This window comes from Rhinopithecus bieti, unplaced genomic scaffold, assembly GCF_001698545.2.
Source record: "Rhinopithecus bieti isolate Rb0 unplaced genomic scaffold, ASM169854v2 scaffold_24390, whole genome shotgun sequence".
Classification (NCBI taxonomy): Eukaryota; Metazoa; Chordata; class Mammalia; order Primates; family Cercopithecidae; genus Rhinopithecus; species Rhinopithecus bieti.
The window spans coordinates 1504730-1526973 of record NW_016811706.1 but is presented as its reverse complement, the minus strand read 5'-3'; the positions used below and the strand labels follow the sequence as shown (position 1 = coordinate 1526973).

Below are 22244 nucleotides of genomic sequence, written 5' to 3'. Positions count from 1 at the left end.
GGCAACAGAGTAAGACACCGTGTCCGTCTCAATTAAAAAAAAAAAAAAAAAGTTTATAAACTAAAAAAGTTACAATAAACTAAGGTTAATTTATTACTGAAGAAAAAAATTTTTTTATAAATTTAGTACAGCTTAAGTGTATAGAACTTATGTCTACAGCAGTAAATAATAATGTGCTAGGCCTTCCCGTTGACTCACGACTCACCACTCACTTGCCCAAAATGACTTCCGGTCCCACAAGCTCCATTCATGCTAAGTTCCCATTTTTAAAATCTTTTATGCCATAATTTAACTGTACCTTTTCTATGTTTAGATGTGTTTAGGTACACAAATACCACTGTTACAACTGCTCACAGTATTCAGTACAGTAACATGCTTGTACAGGTTTGCAGCCTAGGTACGTTGTAGGCTATACCACCTATGTTAGCGTTACTCTATGAAGTTTGAATGACAAAAATCGCCTAACAACGTATGTATCCCCGTCATTAAGCGACACATGACTGCACTACCAAATTCACAAGTTAAACCCACAACAGCTTGTTGGAAGTGGCATAAAACTTGCCTAGAGCTTCATGTTCCACTTTGCGATTATGTAAGTACCGGCGCTTCTTCTCCTTGAGCAGATGCTGAAGTCGTTTAAACTGATCAATATACAAAGACTGCAAACGAATTAGCTTCTCACGCATAATCAGGGCCACTTCTTCTGCCGTGTAGACACCAGCATGTCTGGAATAAAACAGAATTCACCAAAGCATAAGAAAACAATAATAATAAAACCCAAGTTTAAAAGAGTAGTAGAGATGTCAAACTAAGTTTGTTACTTAACAAGTGGTGAGATAATCACCTTAATAATAATGTTTTCGCAAAACATTGTACCATTCAAGTTGTTCTTAAATAAAACAAAAGAGAAAATCTCCAAGAAAGAATACTAATCTGTGATTTCCCAAAATGGGGGAAGGAGAAATGTCTTATTTTTTTCCAGCTATTTGCATTACATTGAAAAGAAAGTGAACATGTGGAACACTTTAAACTTTTATTAATCTACATTCTTAATGTTTTGACATGAAATCACTTACCAGTCAGGACAGCTTTAAAGTGTTAAATTCATTAACATGTATCTCTCACATATACATATTCATATATATTGGTTTTTGGTTTTTTTTTTGAGATAGGGTCTCACTCTTGTCATCCAGGATAGAGTGCAGTGGTACAATCAATCACAGCTCACTACAACCTCTGCTTCCTGGGCTCAAGCAATCCTCCCATGTCAGCCTGCCAAGTAGCTAGGATTACAGGTGTGCACCACCCCACTTGGCTAATTTTTGTATTTTCTGTAGAGATAGGATTACACCATGTTGTCCAGGCTTGAACCCCTGGGTTTAAGCGAACCTCCCGCCTCAGCCTCACAAAGTGCTGGAATTAAAGGCATAAGCTACCGCATGTGGCAATATATTTTAATTAAAACACTAAAGATACCAACATCAAATAATTTTTTTCTTTTTTTGGGACTAAGTCTTGCTGTGTCTCCCACGCTGCAGTGCAGTGGCACAACAACCTTGGCTCACTGCAACCTCCGCTTCCCAGGTTCAAGCAATTCTCCTGTCTCAGCCTCCCAAGTAGCTGGCATTACAGTCACCTACCACCACACCCAGCTAATTTTTGTATTTTCAGTAGAGACAGGGTTTCTCCATGTTGGTCAGGCTGGTCTTAACTCCTGACCTCAGATCGATCTTCCAGCCTCAGCCTTCCAAAGCGCTGGGATTACAGGCATGAGCCACTGCGCCCAGCCAAAACTTGTGATTTTTTTAAAAAAATACAGTCCTATATTGGAGCTCATATAGACTCTCAAATAACTAGTCAAAATGGGCTATACGCTGTCTTCAGCTAATTATCTTGACAATATTCTCAAAATTCAGTATCCTAGGTTAACCCTTAATTGCCAAAGATCTGGCACGTATCCATGTCAACTTGATTAAGCTTTGCTGCCAATTATAAACTAAAAGAACTTCAGGATCGCGCCACTGCATTCCAGCCTGGGTGACAGTGAGACTCCATCTCAAAAAAAGGAAAAAAAAAAAAAAACTTCTAAAAATTATGCTAGTGATTAACGTGTATGTGTGGAACACTGTTCCCTGGCTCTGATTTAATGCAATCAAAATTAAGAGATGAGGCCAGGTGTGGTAGCTCACACCTGTAATCATAGCACTTTGGGAGGCTGAGGCAGGCAGATTGCTTGAGCCTGGGGGTTCAAGACCAGCCTGGGCTGTAATATGGTAAAACCCTGACAATACAAAAAATACAAAAGTTAGCTTGGCACCGTGGTGTATAGCTGTAATCCCAGATACTCAGGAGGCTGAGGTGAAAGGGTCATTTGAGCCTGGGAGTGGGAGGCTGCAGTGAGCTGAGATCGCACCACTGCACTCCAACCTGGGTGACAGAGCAAGACCATGTCTCAAAAAATAAATAAATAAATAAGGGAATAACTTTGAATTTTAAAAATTTTGTTTCATTCATCTTGTCTGATCATTACATAAATACAAACAACAAGCTACATACCTTAAGTTTCATACTTTGAGTAAAAATTTCATTGAAAAGGCAAAACACATACACTAATTTTAAGTCAAAAATTTTATTTTATTACTTTTATTTATTTATTTTTTAAGAAAGTCTTGCTCTGTTTCCCAGGCTTCAGAGAAGTGGCACAATGTTGGCTCACTGCAACCTCCGCCTCCCAGGTTCAAGCAACTCTCGTGCCTCAGCCTCCGCAGTAGTTGGTTGGGATTGCAGGCGTGTGCTGCCACGCTCGGCTAATTTTTTTATTTTTTGTATTTTTAGTAGAGATGGGGTTTCACCATGTTGCGCAGGCTGGTCTCAAACTCCTCCTGAGTTCAGGCAATCCACCTGACAAGGCCTCCCAAAGTGCTAGGATTACAAGTGTGAGCCACTGTGACCAGCCTATGCTTTATTTTTAAAAACTAGCTTGTTAAGTCCCTGAAAAACATAGAACAAATATATAAAATTAACTTTAGGACTGAAAGCAAGTAATTTCTGCCAAAATTTCTTCTAAATATAAACAAGAGCCAATATTACCTGTGTGTAAGAGGTACTTAACTATATTCTGAAGTAAAAGTGAACAGAAATTAAGAAAAATCGAAACATGGTTAATAAAACCAGCAAAGGGCCGGGCATGGAAGCTCACGCCTGTAATCCCAGCACTTTACGAGGCCAAGGTGGGTGGATCACTTGAGGTCAGGAGTTCGAGACCAGCCTGGCCAAGAGGGCGAAACCCCCTCTACTAAAAATACAAAAATTAATCGGGTATGGTGGCAAGAGCCTATAATCCCAGCTACTCAGGAGGCTGAGGCAGAAGAATCACTTAAACCTGGAAGGCGGAGATTACAGTGAGCCGAGATCGCTGCACGCCAGCCTGGGCGACAGAACAAGACTCTGTCTCCAAAAATAAAAAATAAAATAAATAAAATAAATAAACAAATTAAATACATAAAATACATTAAAATTAAAATTAAACCAGGCGCAATAAAGAAATGGCAAAAGCTAAAGAGCTAATCAGAAAATTGAAAAGGCTTTAAAAAATACCATAACGGTTGGCTGGGCGGCCAGTGGCCTCAAGCCTGTAATTCTAGCACTTTGGGATACTCCAGGGCGGCATACCTGCCTGAGCTCAGGAGTTTGAGACCGGCAGCCTGGGAAACATGGTGAAAGCCCTGTCCCCTCTACTAAAAAATATCAAAAAAAAAAAAAATCAATCCGCCGGGCCCGTTGGCGGCGTGCACCTGTAGTCCCAGCTACTAAGGGAGGGGCCTGATGCAGAAGAATTGCTTGAACCCCCACCGGAGGCAGAGGTTGCAGTGAGCCAGAGCGACCGTGCGCGAGCGCGGCGTGCTCCAGCCTGCGACAGAGCAAGAATGCCGTGCTCCAAAAAAATAAATACATAACGGTTTCAAAAAAGGTGCAGCTGAGTTACATCTCCCAAAATGGGCTTATGCCCGCACTTAAACCTGTCCTCTACAAACCCAATAAATAGCTGCAGGGCCGTTCCTAACTTAATCGTAGACGTTTGTTAAAATCGCACACATCTCACTCTTTTGGAATATGAAATGAGAAAAATAAAAATTTGTTTTAAAAAATTAATTTGCACGTGCACCCTGTCCAGAAGAGAATTTAAGCCAATAGCCTGGGATCAAATGTGAACATCTGAAGTCCATTCATTAGAAATCATTTGGTGGGGGCCCAGAAGCAACCTACTAAATGAATGCCTGCTGGTCATGTACTAGGATGGCTCATTTACTTAAAGATGAACGTCCAGAGTTTCAGAGCTGGACATTAAAATTATGTACTGATTCCCCTGGCCCTGGTACATCTGCACACAAATGAAAGTCAAGATTTTATTATCAAAATTCATCTTCAAGAAACAGGTCTCACCTTATATCTCGCACCGAAAATAGTCTCTCCTTACATAAAGGGCATTTTCCAAATTCTTCTTACTTGGAAAACAATGCATGAAAAAATTGAAGCCCCCGGGCCGCCAACAAAAGGCGGCTAAAGCTGTAATACCCCAGCACGTTTGGGAGGCCCGAGACGGGGCCGGATCTCACGAGGTAGGCCACCGCAGGATCGAGACATTAGACCATCCTGGCTAATACAGTGAAACCCTGTCTCTACTTAAAAAAAATACAAAAAACTAGCCGGGCGACAAGGCGGGCGCCTGTAGTCCCAGCTACTCGGGAGGCTGAGGCAGGAGAATGGCGTAAACCCGGGAGGCGGAGCTTGCAGTGAGCTGAGATCCGGCCACTGCACTCCAGCCTGGGTGGCAGAGCAAGACTCCGTCTCAAAAAAAAAAAAAAAAAAAAAAAATTGAATAATGTGAAATAACCTTCAGCCGAACAAGTTCTGGATGTTTATTGAGGTCATATGATACAATTATTATTAAAAAAGGGAAAAGAAGACTTAACAATTACCTTTAGGATAAAACTTCATTAAGTATTAGATGTTGTAGACAAGCTTTTATTTATTTTTTCTGTGTGCGTGAGATAGGGTCTCCCTCTCTTGCCCAGGCTGGAATGCAGTGGCACAATCACAGAGCCTCGACCTCCCAGGCTCAAGTGATCCTCCCACCTGAGCCTCTCGAGTAGCTAAGACTACAGACCACGTGCACTACCATGTATGGCTAATTTTTAAATATTTTGTAGAGACAGGATCTCCCTATTTTGTCGAGGCTAATTTCGAACTCCTGGGCTCAAGCAATCCTACCACCTCGACCTCCCAAAGTGCTAGGATCACTGGGCACGGTGGCTCGTCTCTGTAATCCCAGCACTTTGGGAGGCCGAAGTGGGCGGATCACCTCAGGTCAGGAGTTCGAGACCAGCCTGCCAACATGGAGAAACCCTGTCTCTACTAAAAACACAAAAATCAGCTGGGCATAGTGGCAGGCACCTGAAATCCCAGCTACTCAGGAGGCTGAGGCAGGAAAATAATTTGAACCCGGGAGGCAGAGGTTGCAGTGAGCTGAGAACGCACCATTGCACTCCAGCCTGGGAGACGAGTGAAACTCTTATGTCAAAAAAAAAAAAAAGTGCCAGGATTACATGCGTAAGTCACTGTGCCTGGCCATAAACAAGCTTTTAAAGATTACTTTTAACAAAACAATTAAGTAAGTGGTTATTTTTGAGAGAAATCACATATATACTAACAGGAAGTTTAAAAAATCTATGCCAAGAATATCCTAGTTAGAATAAAGTCTCTAGCGACATCATAAACAATACAAAAGGTGCCCTTTCTGTAACAAGCAATTCAAGATAAATGTGGTTAAACTATTAGATGATTCAAAAAGTGATACTATGGATGACAAAGACACCAGTGCCGTAAGATGAAAATTGTTAACGAAAAGCATTTCACTCAGTGGACATACTACTAAATTACTATATTATTAAATATAACAAGATAGTAATATGTAATCATATAAGGAAATATTGAACATCTCTATTTACATGCCTAAAAATGCATAAATTTAGTGGGCCTAAATTATTTTCAAAAAATAATCTCATTGGGAAAATTAACGAAAGCCTTATACTTAGTTGCCTAATAGTTGGCCATATTTGGGGCTTTATTTTCTCTTCTGAACATGTTTCTTCTAGGAGAGAGTGACATCAACTGCCTAGTCCTTTCCACATTTATATTTCTCATAAAATGACCTGGTATTTTGGTTTATACAGCAGTCTCTTGCAAGTTAAATCAGCATGGATGTGCCTCCTAGAGACTGATCCACTCTAGATTATTACTAACAAAATAATAAGTTTCTCAACCTTAGGCTGAGTGTTTACCACATCAAATGACACTCCCTTTGTAACCCTAGAGAGCATACATCTCTTCAAAGCAGTAAGTTTGACCATCTAGAACCACAATGGAAAAAAAAGGAATGACGCTGGGCCTGATGGCTCATGCCTGTAATCCCAGCACTTTGGGAGGCTGAGGCAGGTGAATCACGAAGTCAGGGGTTCAAGACCAGCCTGGCCAACATGGTGAAACCCCATCTCTACTAAAATTACAAAAAATGGTGCCTATAATCCCAGCTACTTGGGAGGCTGAGGCAGGAGAATCGCTTGAACCTGGAAGGCAGAAGTTGTAGTGAGCTGAGATCGTGCCACCGCACTCCAGCCTGGGTGACAGTGCAAGACTCCATCTCAAAAAGAAAAAAAAATTAATGAATATGTTGGTTTAAGTTACTATTTGTGAGAGAATCCTGCAAGAGAACAGACATTCCCTTTCAAACTACTTAGATGGGCTTTCTAAACTAGTACTTCCTGAATAGTTGACCACAGTGAGACTACTCAATAGAAATGGATGAAATTATTCTACTCAGAAAACTTAACTCTAACATATGGCCATACTATCCTGAACATGCCCAACCTCCTCTGATATCAGAAGCTAAGCAGGGTCAGGCCTGGTTAGTAGTTGGACAGAAGAAAATGTAACCCTAAATGGCTTCTTATAAACCAAAGAATCTAAAGTAATGAAGAAAATGCTGGCCGGGCGCGGTGGCTCAAGCCTGTAATCCCAGCACTTTGGGAGGCCGAGACAGGGGCGCGGGCCGATCACGGAGTCCAGGAGATCGAGACCATCCTGGCTAACACGGGTGAAACCCCCGTCCCTCTACCTAATCAAATACAAAAACTAGAGCCGGGCCGAAGTGGCGGGCGCCTGAGTCCCAGCTACTCGGGAGGCTGAGTGCAAGAGTAATGGCGGTAAACCCGCGGGAGGCGGAGCTTGCAGTGAGCTGAGATCCGGCCACCTGCACTCAAGCCCCTGCGGACTGAGCGAGACCCTGCCTAAAAAAAAAAAAAAAAAAGAAAAAAAAAGAAAATGCTATTCCAAGAACAAAAGCCCAATAGTCAACCTAGAAATTACCCCTTCCACTATTTACAGTCCCTCTACATAAACTATCAGTACTAAGTGTTAAGACACAGAGTTAGCAGGCAAAAATTTTAAAACACTAAACCCAGGCCTTGAGACACAGAAATAAGAGACTTCAGAGTGGCAATGTTTTTATACTTCTACAACTCCTATGGTGATGATGGGTTAAGAGAAGAGCAGAAGCTTACTAAGATATAAAACTGATTAAGACATAATCACTTTTGGGTTTCTAAATCGGTTTCTCTTTCTTAGGCACAAAACCAAACTCTTGAATACCTTTTCCTTCTTCTTTTAAAAAAAATCCACACACTAAAACACTACGTTTGAGGTGACGAATATGCTAATTACCCTGATTTGATCATGACACAAGGTTTACAAGTATCCAAACATCACACTGTACCCCATAAAAATGTAAAATTGTCAATTTAAAACAATATAAAACTTTTAAAAACTTATAAATCCATAAATATGACATTTTGCAGAAGTATTCAACTACAATCACATTATTTCTGAGGTTTAGGCCAAGCACCCATTCACAACCATTTTCTCTTCTCTAAACTGGTGTGACCATTTCTCAATCCACCTCCCACACTCCCATGTCTAAATTTCCTGTTTTCTCCCCTATACTTTCTCATATGTAGAATGTGGTGTTCAAACTTTTTCTAAATTACAAGACTTCTAAAAAAGAATCATCCTGCCTTGAAGCAAGATGACAACGAACCATGCCACTTTTATATACAGAATCTCTTACTGCTGAAAATTGGCTGTCTTCAACCCTCCTAGGTTATTAATTTATTAACAGCATGCAGCGCCACATTCCACATACTAACTACATTTCAAATGCCTTATGTGGAGTTACAACTTACTTTAAGGGATCTTCTTGATCACTGTCTATGCTATCAGCTTCACTGTCAGGGTCACCTCTCCATGTCTGATCCACAGTAATGGGTTCCTGCTCCCCATCACTCCAGCTGTCTTCATCTGAGGCAAGGAAGGGAGAGCAGCCATTAAGACTTCCCACCTCTGTAACTCCACCACACAAAACTAGATTACTTATCAACCCAAACCTTGAAATTAAAAAAAAAAAAAAAAAAAAAAAACTTTGTACAAAGGTACTGGCAAATAAAAACGCTTTAAGAAAATACAACCCAAGTAAGATTACTTACAACATAAATGAGTAAACCATGCCCTCTCAAACAGAAAAATCAACTTAAAATTATTGTTTCCTGAAATTACCTAACAAAGCTGCTGAGCATTAAAAAAGCAATGAAAGAAATGGTCACCAACTCAGGAGAGTAAACCTAGGCAAACACTACTTCAAATTCAAAAGAATTGGTAAACAACAAAGCAATCCCGGAATTCTCAACAAATTCCTGATGAATTAACAATATTGTCAAATAGTTCAAGGCATTGTGCTAACTTAAAATAGTTCCCCCTTAACTTTCTTCCTCCTTTTTCATTCCAGGAGAGAAGATCCTTACCTAGTATTCGGCTGGCTTCACTGCGACTACTTTCTGGAGTCTGAGACCCCAGCTCTGTCTTAGCATATGAGCTGAGCTGGCACAGGAGTGTTTCACCCATAGGCCCTGGGTTGGTCTTCTTCATTTGAGCATGAAGTGCCAGGGCATTCCTACGGACATGTTCAGCACAGAAGGACACCCTAAAGAGACAAAACATTAATATTTTATAAGTCCCTTCTTGAAAGCATTCAATAATTTTCATAGTCCCTAATCTTTAAATCATTTTCAGGGAATTAAAATGACTATTACATTCATTTCTAAAAATGCAAGTCAGATGAATTTAACTGGCCCAAGGTCAACTAATTGACTTTTTATTAAAGGAAAATAACAGGCCAGATGACGTGTTTCACCCCTGTAATCCCAGCACTTTGGGAGGCTGAGGCAAGGGATTGGGTCTTGCTCTGTGGCCCAGACTAAAGTGCAGTCATGCAATCACAGCTCACCGTAGCCTTAAACTGCTTGGTTCAAGTGATCCTCCTGCCTCAGCTTCAAAATAGCTAGAACTATAGGCATGCACCACTGTGCCGGCAAATTTTTTTTAGTTTTTTGTAGAAACAAAGTCTACGTTGCCAAGTCTGGTCTGGAACTCCTAGGCTCAAGTGATCCTCCCATCTCAGCCTCCCAAGTAGCTGGGACTACATGCCCAAGACACTATGCCCATTGAATTTTTTAATCTTTTGTAGAGACGTGGTCTCACTATATTGCTCGGGTTGGTCTCCAACTCCTGGCCTCAAGTGATGCTCCTGCTGTGGCCTCCCAAAGTACTGGGATTACAGGCATGAGCCACTGCGACCAGCCAGTGACACAATTTTAAAACTACAAGATATGGCCGGGCGCGGTGGCTCAAGCCTGTAATCCCAGCACTTTCGGAGGCCGAGACGGGTGGATCACGAGGTCAGGAGATCGAGACCATCCTGCCTAACACGGTGAAACCCCGTCTCTACTAAAATACAAAAAACTAGCCTGGCGAGGTGGCGGGCGCCTGCAGTCCCAGCTACTCCGGAGGCTGAGGCAGGAGAATGGCGTAAACCCGGGAGGCGGAGCTTGCAGTGAGCTGAGATCTGGCCACTGCACTCCAGCCCGGGCGACAGAGCAAGACTCCCTCTCAAATAAAAAAAAAAAAAAAAAACTACAAGATATGTACAAAATTATCTAGTCAGGTTATGTTTTTGCATAGATACCTTTGCATACATGATGAAAACTATGAACCCTCTTACCGAAGAGTTCACACATATACAACTTTGCATGTTATTAAACAAAATTCACGGACAGCCAAATAGAGCCACACACCCCTCCATTAAGAATAATTTTAGGGGCTGGGTGCTGTGGCTCACACCAGTAATCCCAACACTCTGGAAGGCCGAGGCGGATGGATCACCTGAGGTCAGGAGTTCAAAACCAGCCTGGCCAACATGGTGAAAACCCGTCTCTACTAAAAAGTACAAAAATTAGCCAGGCGTGGTGGCGCACACCTTAAGTCCCAGCTACTTGGGAGGCAGGAGAATCGCTTGAACCTGGGAGGCGGAGGTTGCAGTGAGCCGAGATCACCACTGCACTCCAGCCTGGGGAATAAAGGGAGACTCTGTCTCAAAAAAAAAGAAAAAAAGATTAATTTTAGGGCCGGGCGCGGTGGCTCACGCCTGTAATCCCAGCACTCTGGGAGACCGAGATGGGAGGACACCTTGAGGCCAGGAATTTGAGACCAGCCTGGTTAAAATAGCAAGACCCCATCTCTCTTAAAAAAAAAAAAAAAAAGTAATTTAGAATATGCCTTTATTTTACTACAGATAAGGGAAAAGAACCAAAGAGGTGAACTACGTAATCCAATTCAAGGGTCCTTCCAGTCTTCACCGTTTTTTCAATTTTCCAAGGATACAACCATAACCCCAAATTTACAAGGACGTGATCTCAAACCCGGCAGCTATGCTGAAGCCCACATCATATCACACACCCCCTCGCTTTAAGACAAACGACATATATATCTATACATACATACCCATCTTTCTTCTCTGGCTTTGGGGCAGCATTGGGACATCTTTTCCCATTCTTCGTCGATATATAACTACACTGCTTAAAGGGTGCATTCTTGTCTTCAAGGATATGCTTAATGCAAAACTCCTGCCCCTCCAGACGAGGCTGAGAGCATGGACGATGAGTGAATGCACAAGACAGAGGTTCCTGAGACCTGGGCACTGGAGTGATCCTCCCCCGATTGGTTGGCAGGACGTGAATCCGAATCCTGTTCATAACCAAAACCTGCGGGGTCAAAACAAAAATCAGAAAGCCTTTACCCTTCCCGAAAATTCCTGCTCCACCGTATCTGGACAGATCGCGCGGCCAGTTTTCAAAAGAGAGGCAGAAGTCGGCCCCGTAAGGTACGCTTCGCAACTGCCCGCCGCCCTCCCCAGGTCTCCACAGGCATTTGTGGCTTTCCCTCTCTTTAGCGTGTCCCTCCATGCCCGGCCCCACCCCGAACCCCACCACGCTGAATGTAGCTTCAGGACTCGCACAGCTGCAGCATGAAGGGAAGCGACAGCGCCAGGCCCACGCGACGGCCACGCCGCCTCCCTGCACGCCGCCTTTGTCCCGGCCTGCCTCAGAGCACACGACTGGGCCCGGCCTCGGAAGTCCATGCGAGCGCCATTTTGTCCTACTCTGGTCACCGGAGATCCTGACTCCTGGAAGCCTGTAGGAAGGAGACTGACTCTAACACTGCTTTGAGGCGAAGTAGCAGCTCTGAGTTGACCAAAAGGGCGAAATAGCAGCCCAACTACAAGAGCTTAGAGCAAGGAACACCGCCATCTTACCTTAGGCGCTGCGCTGCGCCCCGCCGCGCTCCGCCGCGCCGCTAGCCTTCCTCTGGTGGCGGCCGCGGCTCCTAGATTGGCCTCGCTCCTTCCCGGACTCCTGGCTACTGATTGGCTACCGCTCCTATGACGGGGTGTCGCCATTGGCCGAGGCCCACTAACCTATCGTGTCTGGAAGGGCGGAGCGCTGAGAAAATGCGCGGTTGGGGTGGCTACGACCGTCAGCAACTCCGCCCCGAGGAGTGTGAGCTGGGGAAGGGGGCGTAGAGCGGGCTGCGGGGCGGGTTGCCACCTAGCGATATTTTTCCAACTTGCACCGTGGCTCGTTTTCTGGCTACTTTTGGACCCTCAGTCTGTGGTCCTAGGCTGCTGTTCCCTCACCACTGTACACAGCTAGCATAAAATCAGACAAGCCGGGCGCGGTGGCTCACGCCTGTAATCCCAGCACTTTGAGAGGCTGAGGCGGGCGGATCACCGGAGGTCGGGAGCTCGAGACCAACCTGACCAACATGGAGAAACCTCTTCTCTACTAAAAATACAAAATTAGCCGGGCGTGGTGGTGCATGCCTGTAATCCCAGCTACTCGGGAGGCTGAGGCAGGAGCGAAACTCCGTCTCGAAAAAAATAAATAAAATTTTAAAAATCAGACATAGAGGCTGGAGGATCACTGTTTTGTTTTTTGTTTTGTTTTGAGATGGAGTTTCACTCTTTTGCCCAGGCTGGAGTGCAATGGCACAATCTCGGCTCACTGCAACCTCCGCCTCCCGGGTTCAAGCGATTCTCCTGCCTCAGCCTCCCTAGTAGCTGGGATTATAGGCATGTGCCACCACGCCCGGCTAATTTTGTATTTTAGTAGAGACGGGGGTTTCTCCATGTTGGTCAGGCTGGTCTCGAACTCCCGACCTCAGGTGATCCGCCCGCCTCGGCCTCCCAAAGTGCTGGGACTACAGGTGTGAGCCACCGCGCCCGGCCAGGATCACTGTTTGCACATAAAAAGTCTTTAGTTTTCTTTTGTGAACAGTTCAATACATGTACTGAACATTTGGTGTCGAGAACCCTGAGAAACATTTTTTGGGTGTTTACTGATTCTGGGAATTACATATATAAATTTATTGAATTTTTCAAAGCAACCCTAAGAGGTAGAGGTTAGTATTATGTCAATTTTACAGATAAGAGGACTGAGGGACATAATGGGACATAGCTAGTAAATGGGAAAGGAAGACGCATTTGAACCTAACATCCTTCATCCCTTATTGCCTCTTATATAGTAAAGAGCATTGGGCTGAGAATAAGGAAATATTTGTTCTAGTTTAGGGCTGCTTCTCATAACTGTGTACCCTGTCTTTAAAATTCCATGCTAAATAATGCAGGTATCATAACAACGACAGACACAATACCAATCATACCATCCTTTAAGGATTTTTAGTTTCAAAGCATCTTTCTGTCATCTCTACCACTTGTAGAAATGATTCCTCGCTTTCTTCCCATAACCCTTCTAGACATTTTTTGCCTTCCAGAATCCCTTATCTGCTGTCAGTTTAAGAAAGATGTTTTATCCATGCCTAATAAGCAAGTGAGCATAAGTCACAGTGGGAGTGAGCATAGATTCTACAGCCCTCAAGAAAAACACTCAGGCTGAGCGTCGTGGTTCACCCCTGTAATCCCAGCACTTCGAGAAGCTGAGGTGGGAAGATCGCCTGAGCTCAGGAGTTCGATCTCAGCCTGGGCAATATGGGGAAGGAAGGAAGGAAGGAAGGAAGGGAGGGAGGGAGGGAGGGAGGGAGGAAGGGAGGGAGAGAGGATCTTAAAAAAAAAAAAAGCTTGGGAGTTGTGCTGTTTCCAGAGACCAGAGCAGCCCTAGAAGAAGACCTGAAATTCATTCATTCAACAAATATTTATTGAGCACCTAAGTGCCAGGAGAGAACAAGGAAGATAACCCTGCTCTCTTGGAGTGAACATTCTAGGATAGTTTGGGATTATGGATGCAATACAAACATAATATTAATAACAATGATTTATATACATAAGCAAACAGACCAACCCTCAGGAGTACAAAAAAAGATGTTTTGTTACAAACACCCTATAATTAAAAAATAGCCAGAGGCAGTCATGTCACAGAAAATTTGGGAATCCAAATCTCCAACCAAATGTAGTAATATCAAAAAGCAACATTAAAACTACTGTAGTGAACAATATGAAGAGACACAGGAACAGATGGGGAAGAAACAAAGACTTTCTTTTAATGAATTTACTGAAGGTCTTAGTTGAAAAAAGAATCCTTCTTGTAAGTCCAAGACAGACAAAACATTACTATTTAGAACCACTTCCTTTTTTTTTTTTTCTTTGTTTTTTTCTTGTGACGTAGTCTTGCTCTGTCACCCAGGCTGGGGTGCAGTGGCATAATCTCCGCTCACTGCAACCTCCGCCTCCCGGGTTCAAGTGATTCTTCTTTCTCAGCCTCCCCCGAGTAACTGGGACAACAGGTGTGCGCCACCACGCTCGGCTAATTTTTTTATATTTTTAGTGGAGACGGGGTTTCACCATATTGGCCAGGCTTGTCTCGAACTCCTGACCTCGTGATCTGCCCACCTCGGGCTCCAAAAGTGCTGGGATTACAGGCGTGAGCCACCGCGCCCGGCCTAGAACCACTTCTAAGTGAAAGGAGGGAGCAGATATTAAAAGCTCAAGGTGTCAGCAAATTCTTTGTTCTGTTTAACAAAGTAGATGGCTTTTTTTCTTCTTCTTTTTGAGATGGAGTCTCCTCTGTCGCCCAGGCTGGAGGTAGATGGCTATTTTTAATTCACTGAACACTTTGTAGCTATTGAAGAGGTTAAAGTAGACCAGAAGCTATTTATAAATAGGGATTAGGAAACGAGTTTGGGGGGCTAATCCTAGAGAAAAGTGAGGAAAAAAAAGATGAAAGCGGCTGGGCACGGTAGCTCACGCCTATAATCACAGCACTTTGAGAGTCTGAGGCGGGTGGATCACCTGAGGCCAAGAGTTCAAGACCAGCCTGGCCAACATGGTGAAACCCCATCTCTGCTAAAAGTACAAAACTAGCCAGGTGTGGTGGCATGTGCCTTAATCCCAGCTACTTGGGAGGCTGAGCAGGAGAATCACTTGAACCCAGGAGGCAGAGGGTGCAGTGAGCCAAGATTGTGCCACTGCACTCCAGTCTAGGTGACAGAGCAAGACTGTCTCAAAAAAAAAAAAAAAAAAAAAAGTTATCAAAGACCTTCTCGTTGCTAATTCTAATGAAGTTTTCAGGCCTCATCTTATTAGACCACTTTGCAATATTTGACACACTTGGCCACTCCTCCTCCTTAGAACTCCATACTCTTTCTAGATCTCCATACTCTTCCTAGTTTCCCATCTACATCATAGTCACCCACTCTCTGTCTCTTGTTTCTCTCTTTTCCCCAATTCTAAACACTGAACATTTCTATTTTCTACTACTACTCCCTTACTTATCTCACTCTGTTTCATCCCATTCATAAGCTGATATCTCCCAAATGTGTATATCCAGCCTGGACCCCTCCTTTGAACTTGACTCTCATCTGTCCAGTAGGTATCTCCACTTGGATGTCTAATTGGCATTTCAAATTTAATGTTAAAGCCAACCTCCCGCTACTCCTGTAGTCATCTCTACCTCAGTATATGACAACCCCAACCTTCCTGTTGGTCAGGACAAACACTGGGAGTTATCCTTGACTTCTTTCTCTTCTATCTAATAGAAAAATCCTATTAGCTCCATCTTCAAGATATATCACTTCTCGGCCAAGCGAGGTGGCTCACACCTGTAATCCCAGTACTTTGGGAGGCTGAGGCGAGTGGATCACCTGAGGTCAGGAGCTCAAGATCAGCCTGGCCAACATGGTGAAACCCTGTGTCTACTAAAAATACAAAATTAGCTGGGTGTGGTGGTGCATGCCTGTAATCCCAGCTACTTGGGAGGCTGAGGCAGGAGAATCGCTCGAATCTGGGAGGCGGAGGTTGCAGTGAGCCGAGATCGCGCCATTCCATTCCAGCCTGGGCAACAAGAGCAAAACTCCATCTCAAAATCTCAAATAAAAAAAAAAGATATATCACTTCTCATTACCTTGGGTACTTCCAACCTGTCCAAGCCACCCTCATCTCTTAAATTGTTGTGAGAGCTCCTTGCCCTTGACTCCTATAATCTATTTTCAACACAGCAGCCCAAATGAACATTTTAAAACCTAAATTGGATGTCACTTCTTCTCAAAACTTTCCAATAGTGTCTGTTCCATTCACTCAGTCTTCATACAAGGTCCTGTTGTATTTGGCTTTCTATTGCCTCTCTAACCTCATATCCTGCTACTCTCCCCTCTCCAATACCCCCTCCCCACTCATTCCTATACCAGCTACACTGGCTTCCTTGCTATTTTTCAAACATATCAGCATATTCTCACCTCAGAACCTTTGACGCCTCACATTTCCTGGAATGATCTTATCCTAGTTATTCCCATGACTTGCTGTCACCTCCTTCAGGTCTTCTCTAAAGGTCATGAGGCTTCTGGTCATGAAGCCTTCCCTAGCCACCTTTTTTCCAATTCCAACAGCCCTACTTACCCACACACACACATGCACACACACATCCCTAGGTCCTATTTTCTGCTTTAGTCCCAAAGTGCTTATTATGGCCAGGTGCAGCGGCTCACACCTAAAATCCCAACAAGAGTGAAGGAGACCCAGGTGGGCAGATCACTTAAGCTCAGGAGTTCAAGACCAGCCTGGGCAACATTGGATGACCCCATCTCTAAATAAAAATACCCAGGTGTGGTGGTGCACACCTGTAGTCCTAGTTACTCAGGAGGCTGAGATGGGAGGATCACTTGAGCCTAGGGAGATCAAGGATGCAGTGAGCCATTATCTTGCCACTGCACTCTGACCTGGGAGACAGTGAGACTGTTTCAAAAAGAAAAAAAAAATTTTAAGTACTTATCACCACCTAACATACTGTTTTACTTATTTGTAAATTCTTTGAAGGCAGAATGTCTGCTTACTGCCATATTCCCATTAGTAAACAGTCCACAGCACTTAGTAGGAAGTTTTTTTTTTTTTTTTTTTCCCCGAGACTGGGTATAGATCTATAGCCCCACAGGAGTGCAATGGTGCAATCATGGCTCACTGCAGCCTTCAACTGCTGGGCTCAAACAATCCTCCCTCCTCAGCCTCCCTAGTAGCTGGGACTATACACTACTGTGCCTGGCTAATTTGTGTGTGCAGAGATGAGGTCTCACTTTGTTGCTCAGGTTGGTCTTGAACTCCTGGCCTCAAGCAATCCTCCCACCTCAGCCTCCCAAAGTGCGGGGAAGTAGGTAGTATTTTCTAAAGGAATGAATGAAAAGCAGGGGAGTGCTTCAAACCACACCAGAATTCCTGAACTGTTGGCATCTTCCTAAACTGTCAGCAACTTCTGCAAAGATTTCCGATTTCATAGTTTTTACAGGAGAGGTATACATACTGTCTGTAAAATTAGCTACTTTATTTTAGAAAATTGGAGAAGAAATGACTCAAGTGACTTTTCAGAAGTATCAGTTTATTTTTTTCCTTTTAAAGCTTTCAAACTATATCTATTACTAACTTTGTGTAGTAAGTATGGAGTACTTTAGCATAAAAGTTATTTTCAGTGTGTAATTTACAAGAGTTACCTTGTAAATGTGGTCTTATTATGTCTCAGGATGAGTATTCACTATCAATTTTTCCAGGCACTACCAAGAATGTTTTTTTCTTCAAAGTTTTTCTTCCAGATAGAATGCTATGTCTTTACTAACATGTCAGGCTTTTCAAAGAACCACGTATACAATTATGAATCATGTTGATAATGCTTGCAAGATAAGCAGCACATGCGTACATGCTGCCATCATCTGTTAGTGCTGTAATTTTTTGTGTACAAGTTACTTTTCCAGGTATTCATGTAACAATATAGAGTGAGGGTTTTTTTCTTCCCTTTGACTACAACAGACTTCATACTACTGGGTTTACTGATCAACAAATCTTGGGTCTTTCCAATGGACTCAATTCCCACAAGATCTTGCACAATAAGAAAACATACTAATATCAAAACTGAAACAAAATTGTAAACATATCAATAAAATTACAGTTATAGACTAAGGACTAGGCTGGGCGCGGTGGCTCACGCCTGTAATCCCAGCACTTTGGGAGGCCGAGGTGGGCAGATCACCTGAGGTCAAGAGTTCAAGACCAGCCTGGCCAACACAGTGAAACCCTGTCTCTACTAAAAATACAAAAATTAGCTGGGTGTAGTGGTGGGCGCCTGTAATTCCAGCAACTCAGGAGGCTGAGGCAGGAGAATCACTTGAACTCAGGAAGCAGAGGTTGCAGTGAGCCAAGATCACACCATTGTACTCTCCAGCCTGGGCGACAGAGCTAGACTCCGTCTCAAAAACAAACAAACAAACAAACAAAAAGACTAAGGACTAATTTGAGGACAGTACACATAAACAATCAAATGAGTGTTTTACCATTAACATTTATTGAGGGGATGGATAAATACAGATTGAGAAACATACTTGACAGCAAGATATCAAACTGATAGCCAGACTATAAAATGTATACATCCTTTTTAAATTTTTTACAAACAGCCCTTACTATAATGGTCACTTACATCCTATCATTCACATAACAGCAGTAGATATTCCAGGGGTAGCATCCAGAGCTGAGGTGCCCCAAGGAAGACAAAGGCAATGGCAGAATTATATGCTGAGAAAGGACTCTTAAGAGCAATACAAAGAGAACAGACAAAAATCTCACCACAAAATTTACCAAAGTTACACAGATTTGTAAAGTGTTTTACTTTTTTTTTTTTTTTTTTTTGCTCTTTGGTCTGACAAGAAAACAGTTTTAGGTGTGTGAAGTAGGGTGGGGAAAAAGGTCAGTTTCAAATTCAGTAACATATGGTAACACTAAGTTAGGCTGCTGCATTCTTTTCTTTGGGTACTTAAGCCAGCCAGCACTTCCACTTTGTAACCAATTACATTATGATCAATCAACAACTAATCAGTTAGTTCCTCAGCTTCAGCTGAAGAGTTCCTGATTACCTGATGAAGGCCATACTTGCTCTGGCTTCAATTAGCATGCTGTCAAGCATCCCTCTCCATGCTTAACATGGCAACACAAAACCCAAGAGTCCTCCTCTTTTTTTCATTAGCCATGAATACACACTCATCAAGGGGAAGAGTAGACACTTTTAGTAAACGTCCTTTTTCTTTACCTCCCTTTTCCAATGCCAAGTTCATATGAAAAACTTTAGAAACATTAAAATGGAGAACTCTCCCACTCAAAAAATAAGTCTCATTCCAGACTACTCTTGATCAGGCAGGATTACTGTACTGTGCTTGTTTGAAACTCACATCCACAGAGGGATAAAAAGACAAAATAAAACCTGACAGTGTGATACAATATGAAAATCTCCTAAACCATCAGGAGCAAACACTCAGTTAAAAGCTGGGTGTTAACAAGCAGCAACTCAAGAAACTTGGGGAGGTATCAAAGTCACTGAAAGCTTACTGGAACCTCAGAGGGCTATTTCTCATCATTTGATGAGTTGCATAGACTGCTTAAATTCTCCCAAGACCAAAAGAATAAAATTTGTATTCCAACTTCAAGATGTTCTAGATTCTCTCTTTTCCTAGTATTAGTATCAAAATAACTCATAAACAAAAAAAATTGTAAATATTAATCAGTTCCCAAAATAACGGAAACACAGATATGTTTAAAATCCAACCATACTGGGATAGACAGGGCCCCTCTACAATTGCCTTTACCTAGAAGCCATGTATGTGGAGGAGTATGCATTTCAATATGGAGAATTAAGTAGCAGAGGTTTAAGATAACTCAGCAGTGATGTCACCATGATTTTATTTCCATATCCTAATCCATTGCTGTTTGCAACTGGAGATTTAAAATTTTTCTGTCAACACTGGTAAAGCCAGTAATACTGAACTATGTAATATACACTAAATCAAAACATTAAAATCATTTTTAAAAAGGAAGAAGTTGAGGCTGTCTGATATGGACACACACTGATTCATGAATGGCAAGACTAGACTAACACCTAAGTATTTTCTAAACTCAAAAGCATAACTGATACTTCAGAAGACCAATTTGGATCGATGCTTCACTACAGTTCAGCTAACAGCAACACAGGTATCTGATTAAAAGCCTTAAGGACAATCCACAGGTATTTGTTTTTGCCAACACCAGTCTAGCAAAATTTTAGAAATGAGATTTACAGAAGCTGAGGCTCCAGGCCTACTTATCACCATCACTTATTTGTGACAGTCTAGGTTAAATGAAGAAACGAAAAGCCATGTTTACCAGACTTTGGATGTATAAATCTCATTTCTCACCCTTTGAAGGTACAAGGATAGGAAAGACACATAGAGCTCAGAAACCACACAGCCCTTAAAAACCTTAAGTTTATGGAATTTGGACAATACACATGCTAGTTGACAGGCACATCTGTTAACCCAAAAACAAAGCAGCAGCTTCATGCAGAGCCCACAAGGAGCTTCATGACATATGCATAGGTCTAAAAACAGACATTGTATGTATCTTAAGACAGTACCAGGAGGCATTAACACAGAAAGGTCTCTAAACTGACCTATGTCAGCAATGATCTACTAGTGCAAAGGCCAGACTACACAGCACAAAGCAACTCTTAGGCTCTAGTAAGCACTTTTTTCTAGTTCACTCCTGACAAAGTTCTAAGGAACTTTACTACAGTATGGCCATGGAGAACTGCTATGAGGCCAAATGATTATGTGCCTCTGTAGTAAAGGAGTGCATGTGATTAGAAAATATGTGACACTTGATGAGAGTAACTAAAAGCTGGAAAAGACATTTTTCAAAATCAAACCAGTGATCATCAATTCCACAAAGATACAGATGCAGATTAAACAGCACATTCCCTTTTGGAAACAGACTCCACCAAACAAAATCTAAATAAATAGAAGCCCTAAATGTACTAAACCACAACTATGTATCTACCAATTATCTAACACAACACAGAAAATATCAAGGGGAAAGAGGAAAATGTCACCTATAAAGTGAAGTGACACTCCAAGTCAAGAAGTATTAATGATTTACAGGTCGACAGAGAGCTCCTCATTTTATACCCAGCAATGGCAGGAACTCTAGACAGTTCAAATATGCAAGATGCAGGGTACTAACCCACCGCCAGTTAACGTTTACTCCTGCCTACAAATTCCTTTCTATATTAGGCCAGTACGTCATCAATTCCAACAGCCACAATTTTCTTCCCAACCTGTTCCTGGCAAGTAGCAGCACAAGTACAACTCCTGTCTCCCTATGACTTCCAAATGAAAAATAATTCAACCTCTCCCTAAAAAATACTTGGCATGAAGGAAGCTGCAATCAAATCACAAAGACAAACTCAAATTGCACCATCCTTTCCAGAGCAAAAAAATGCAATGAAGATCAAAGAATATCCCATTAAAAGATCTCTGGCTAGGTAGTTTTTAGTACTTAGACAGCTAACTTAGAATTCTTTCTAGCCAAGATTTTCTGAAAGGTTTCTTTATCAAAAATGTTCACTCCTAATATTTGGGATAATCAAGCCTCCATAACAACAGGACTCTTGACCTATTTTTATAAAGGACTCAGAAATCTTAAGAACCTCAATCAAGAATCTAAAGCTACCAAAGATGAACAATCTAAACATAATAGTATCCATTGGCTAGGCTTTGCTCATTCTCATGGCACCAGTACTGTTAAATTCACAAGCTCCAAACTCAAGTCATATAGGCTGCAAAAACTTGAGGATGCAGCTGTTTCCCTTCAGATATACAGATAAAAGCATGTCTTACATGTATAATGTAATTTTTAAAACAATGTTCTAAAACTTCCAAATCACAATTTCATTGTTTTTAGTATCCTCTAGCTTCTCCCATATGGTTTGGGCTTTCACAGGCAGGATATACATAGCACATTCCCCATCTCTTACAGACCTTAAGACTGCTCTCATTTGAACACTTTCCGAAAGCCTCACTTGAAAAAAAGACACACCCAATTCTGTAGGGCAGAAGCTGGCCTTGCTCACCAACCCTCCTTCCTCAACCCCATCTGTTTTGCACAAAACAAAAAAGCGGGTAAAAGGAAGTTCTCATAATGAAGTTAAAAGTCAGGGTATTGGCTGTACTTGCCCAGACTATAAATTAGAGGGCTACTACTTAATTATAACATAAAGAAAGGGAAAAAAACCATGTCAAATACATGCCTCTTCCTTTATGTTCTCAAGGCCAACCATGTTTTTCTCTAGTAGACTGTTGGAAAATGAAAATGGTAAGGAACAGGGAGGGAAAGATAAAACATGATTTTAAACACACACACTTAAAACACACATACCCACACTTACATACACACTTAAAGTCTGAACACTTGGAGTGGCCTGAGCCTATTTCAGAACTCCTAGCCAAAAACC

At 42.3% G+C, this 22244-nt stretch overlaps 1 protein-coding gene across 2 annotated transcripts in view; it reads right to left on the bottom strand.

The window, feature by feature from the left end:
• The window catches only part of KANSL2 (KAT8 regulatory NSL complex subunit 2), a 32555-nt gene extending 20685 nt beyond the window's left edge, over window positions 1-11870 (bottom strand). Inside the window, exons 1-5 of one of the 2 annotated variants that reach the window (XM_017894827.1) lie at window positions 11759-11870; window positions 10948-11207; window positions 8913-9091; window positions 8298-8412; window positions 563-726 (exon numbers count right to left, since the gene is read on the bottom strand). In XM_017894827.1, the coding sequence (XP_017750316.1) occupies window positions 563-726; window positions 8298-8412; window positions 8913-9091; window positions 10948-11198 (709 nt within the window). In that variant the 5' untranslated portion in view covers window positions 11199-11207; window positions 11759-11870. Of the gene's footprint in view, window positions 1-562; window positions 727-8297; window positions 8413-8912; window positions 9092-10947; window positions 11208-11461; window positions 11677-11758 lie in introns of those variants that run through there. The other variant, XM_017894828.1, reaches the window with a different exon arrangement.
• Between the last annotated feature and the right edge of the window lie 10374 nt (window positions 11871-22244).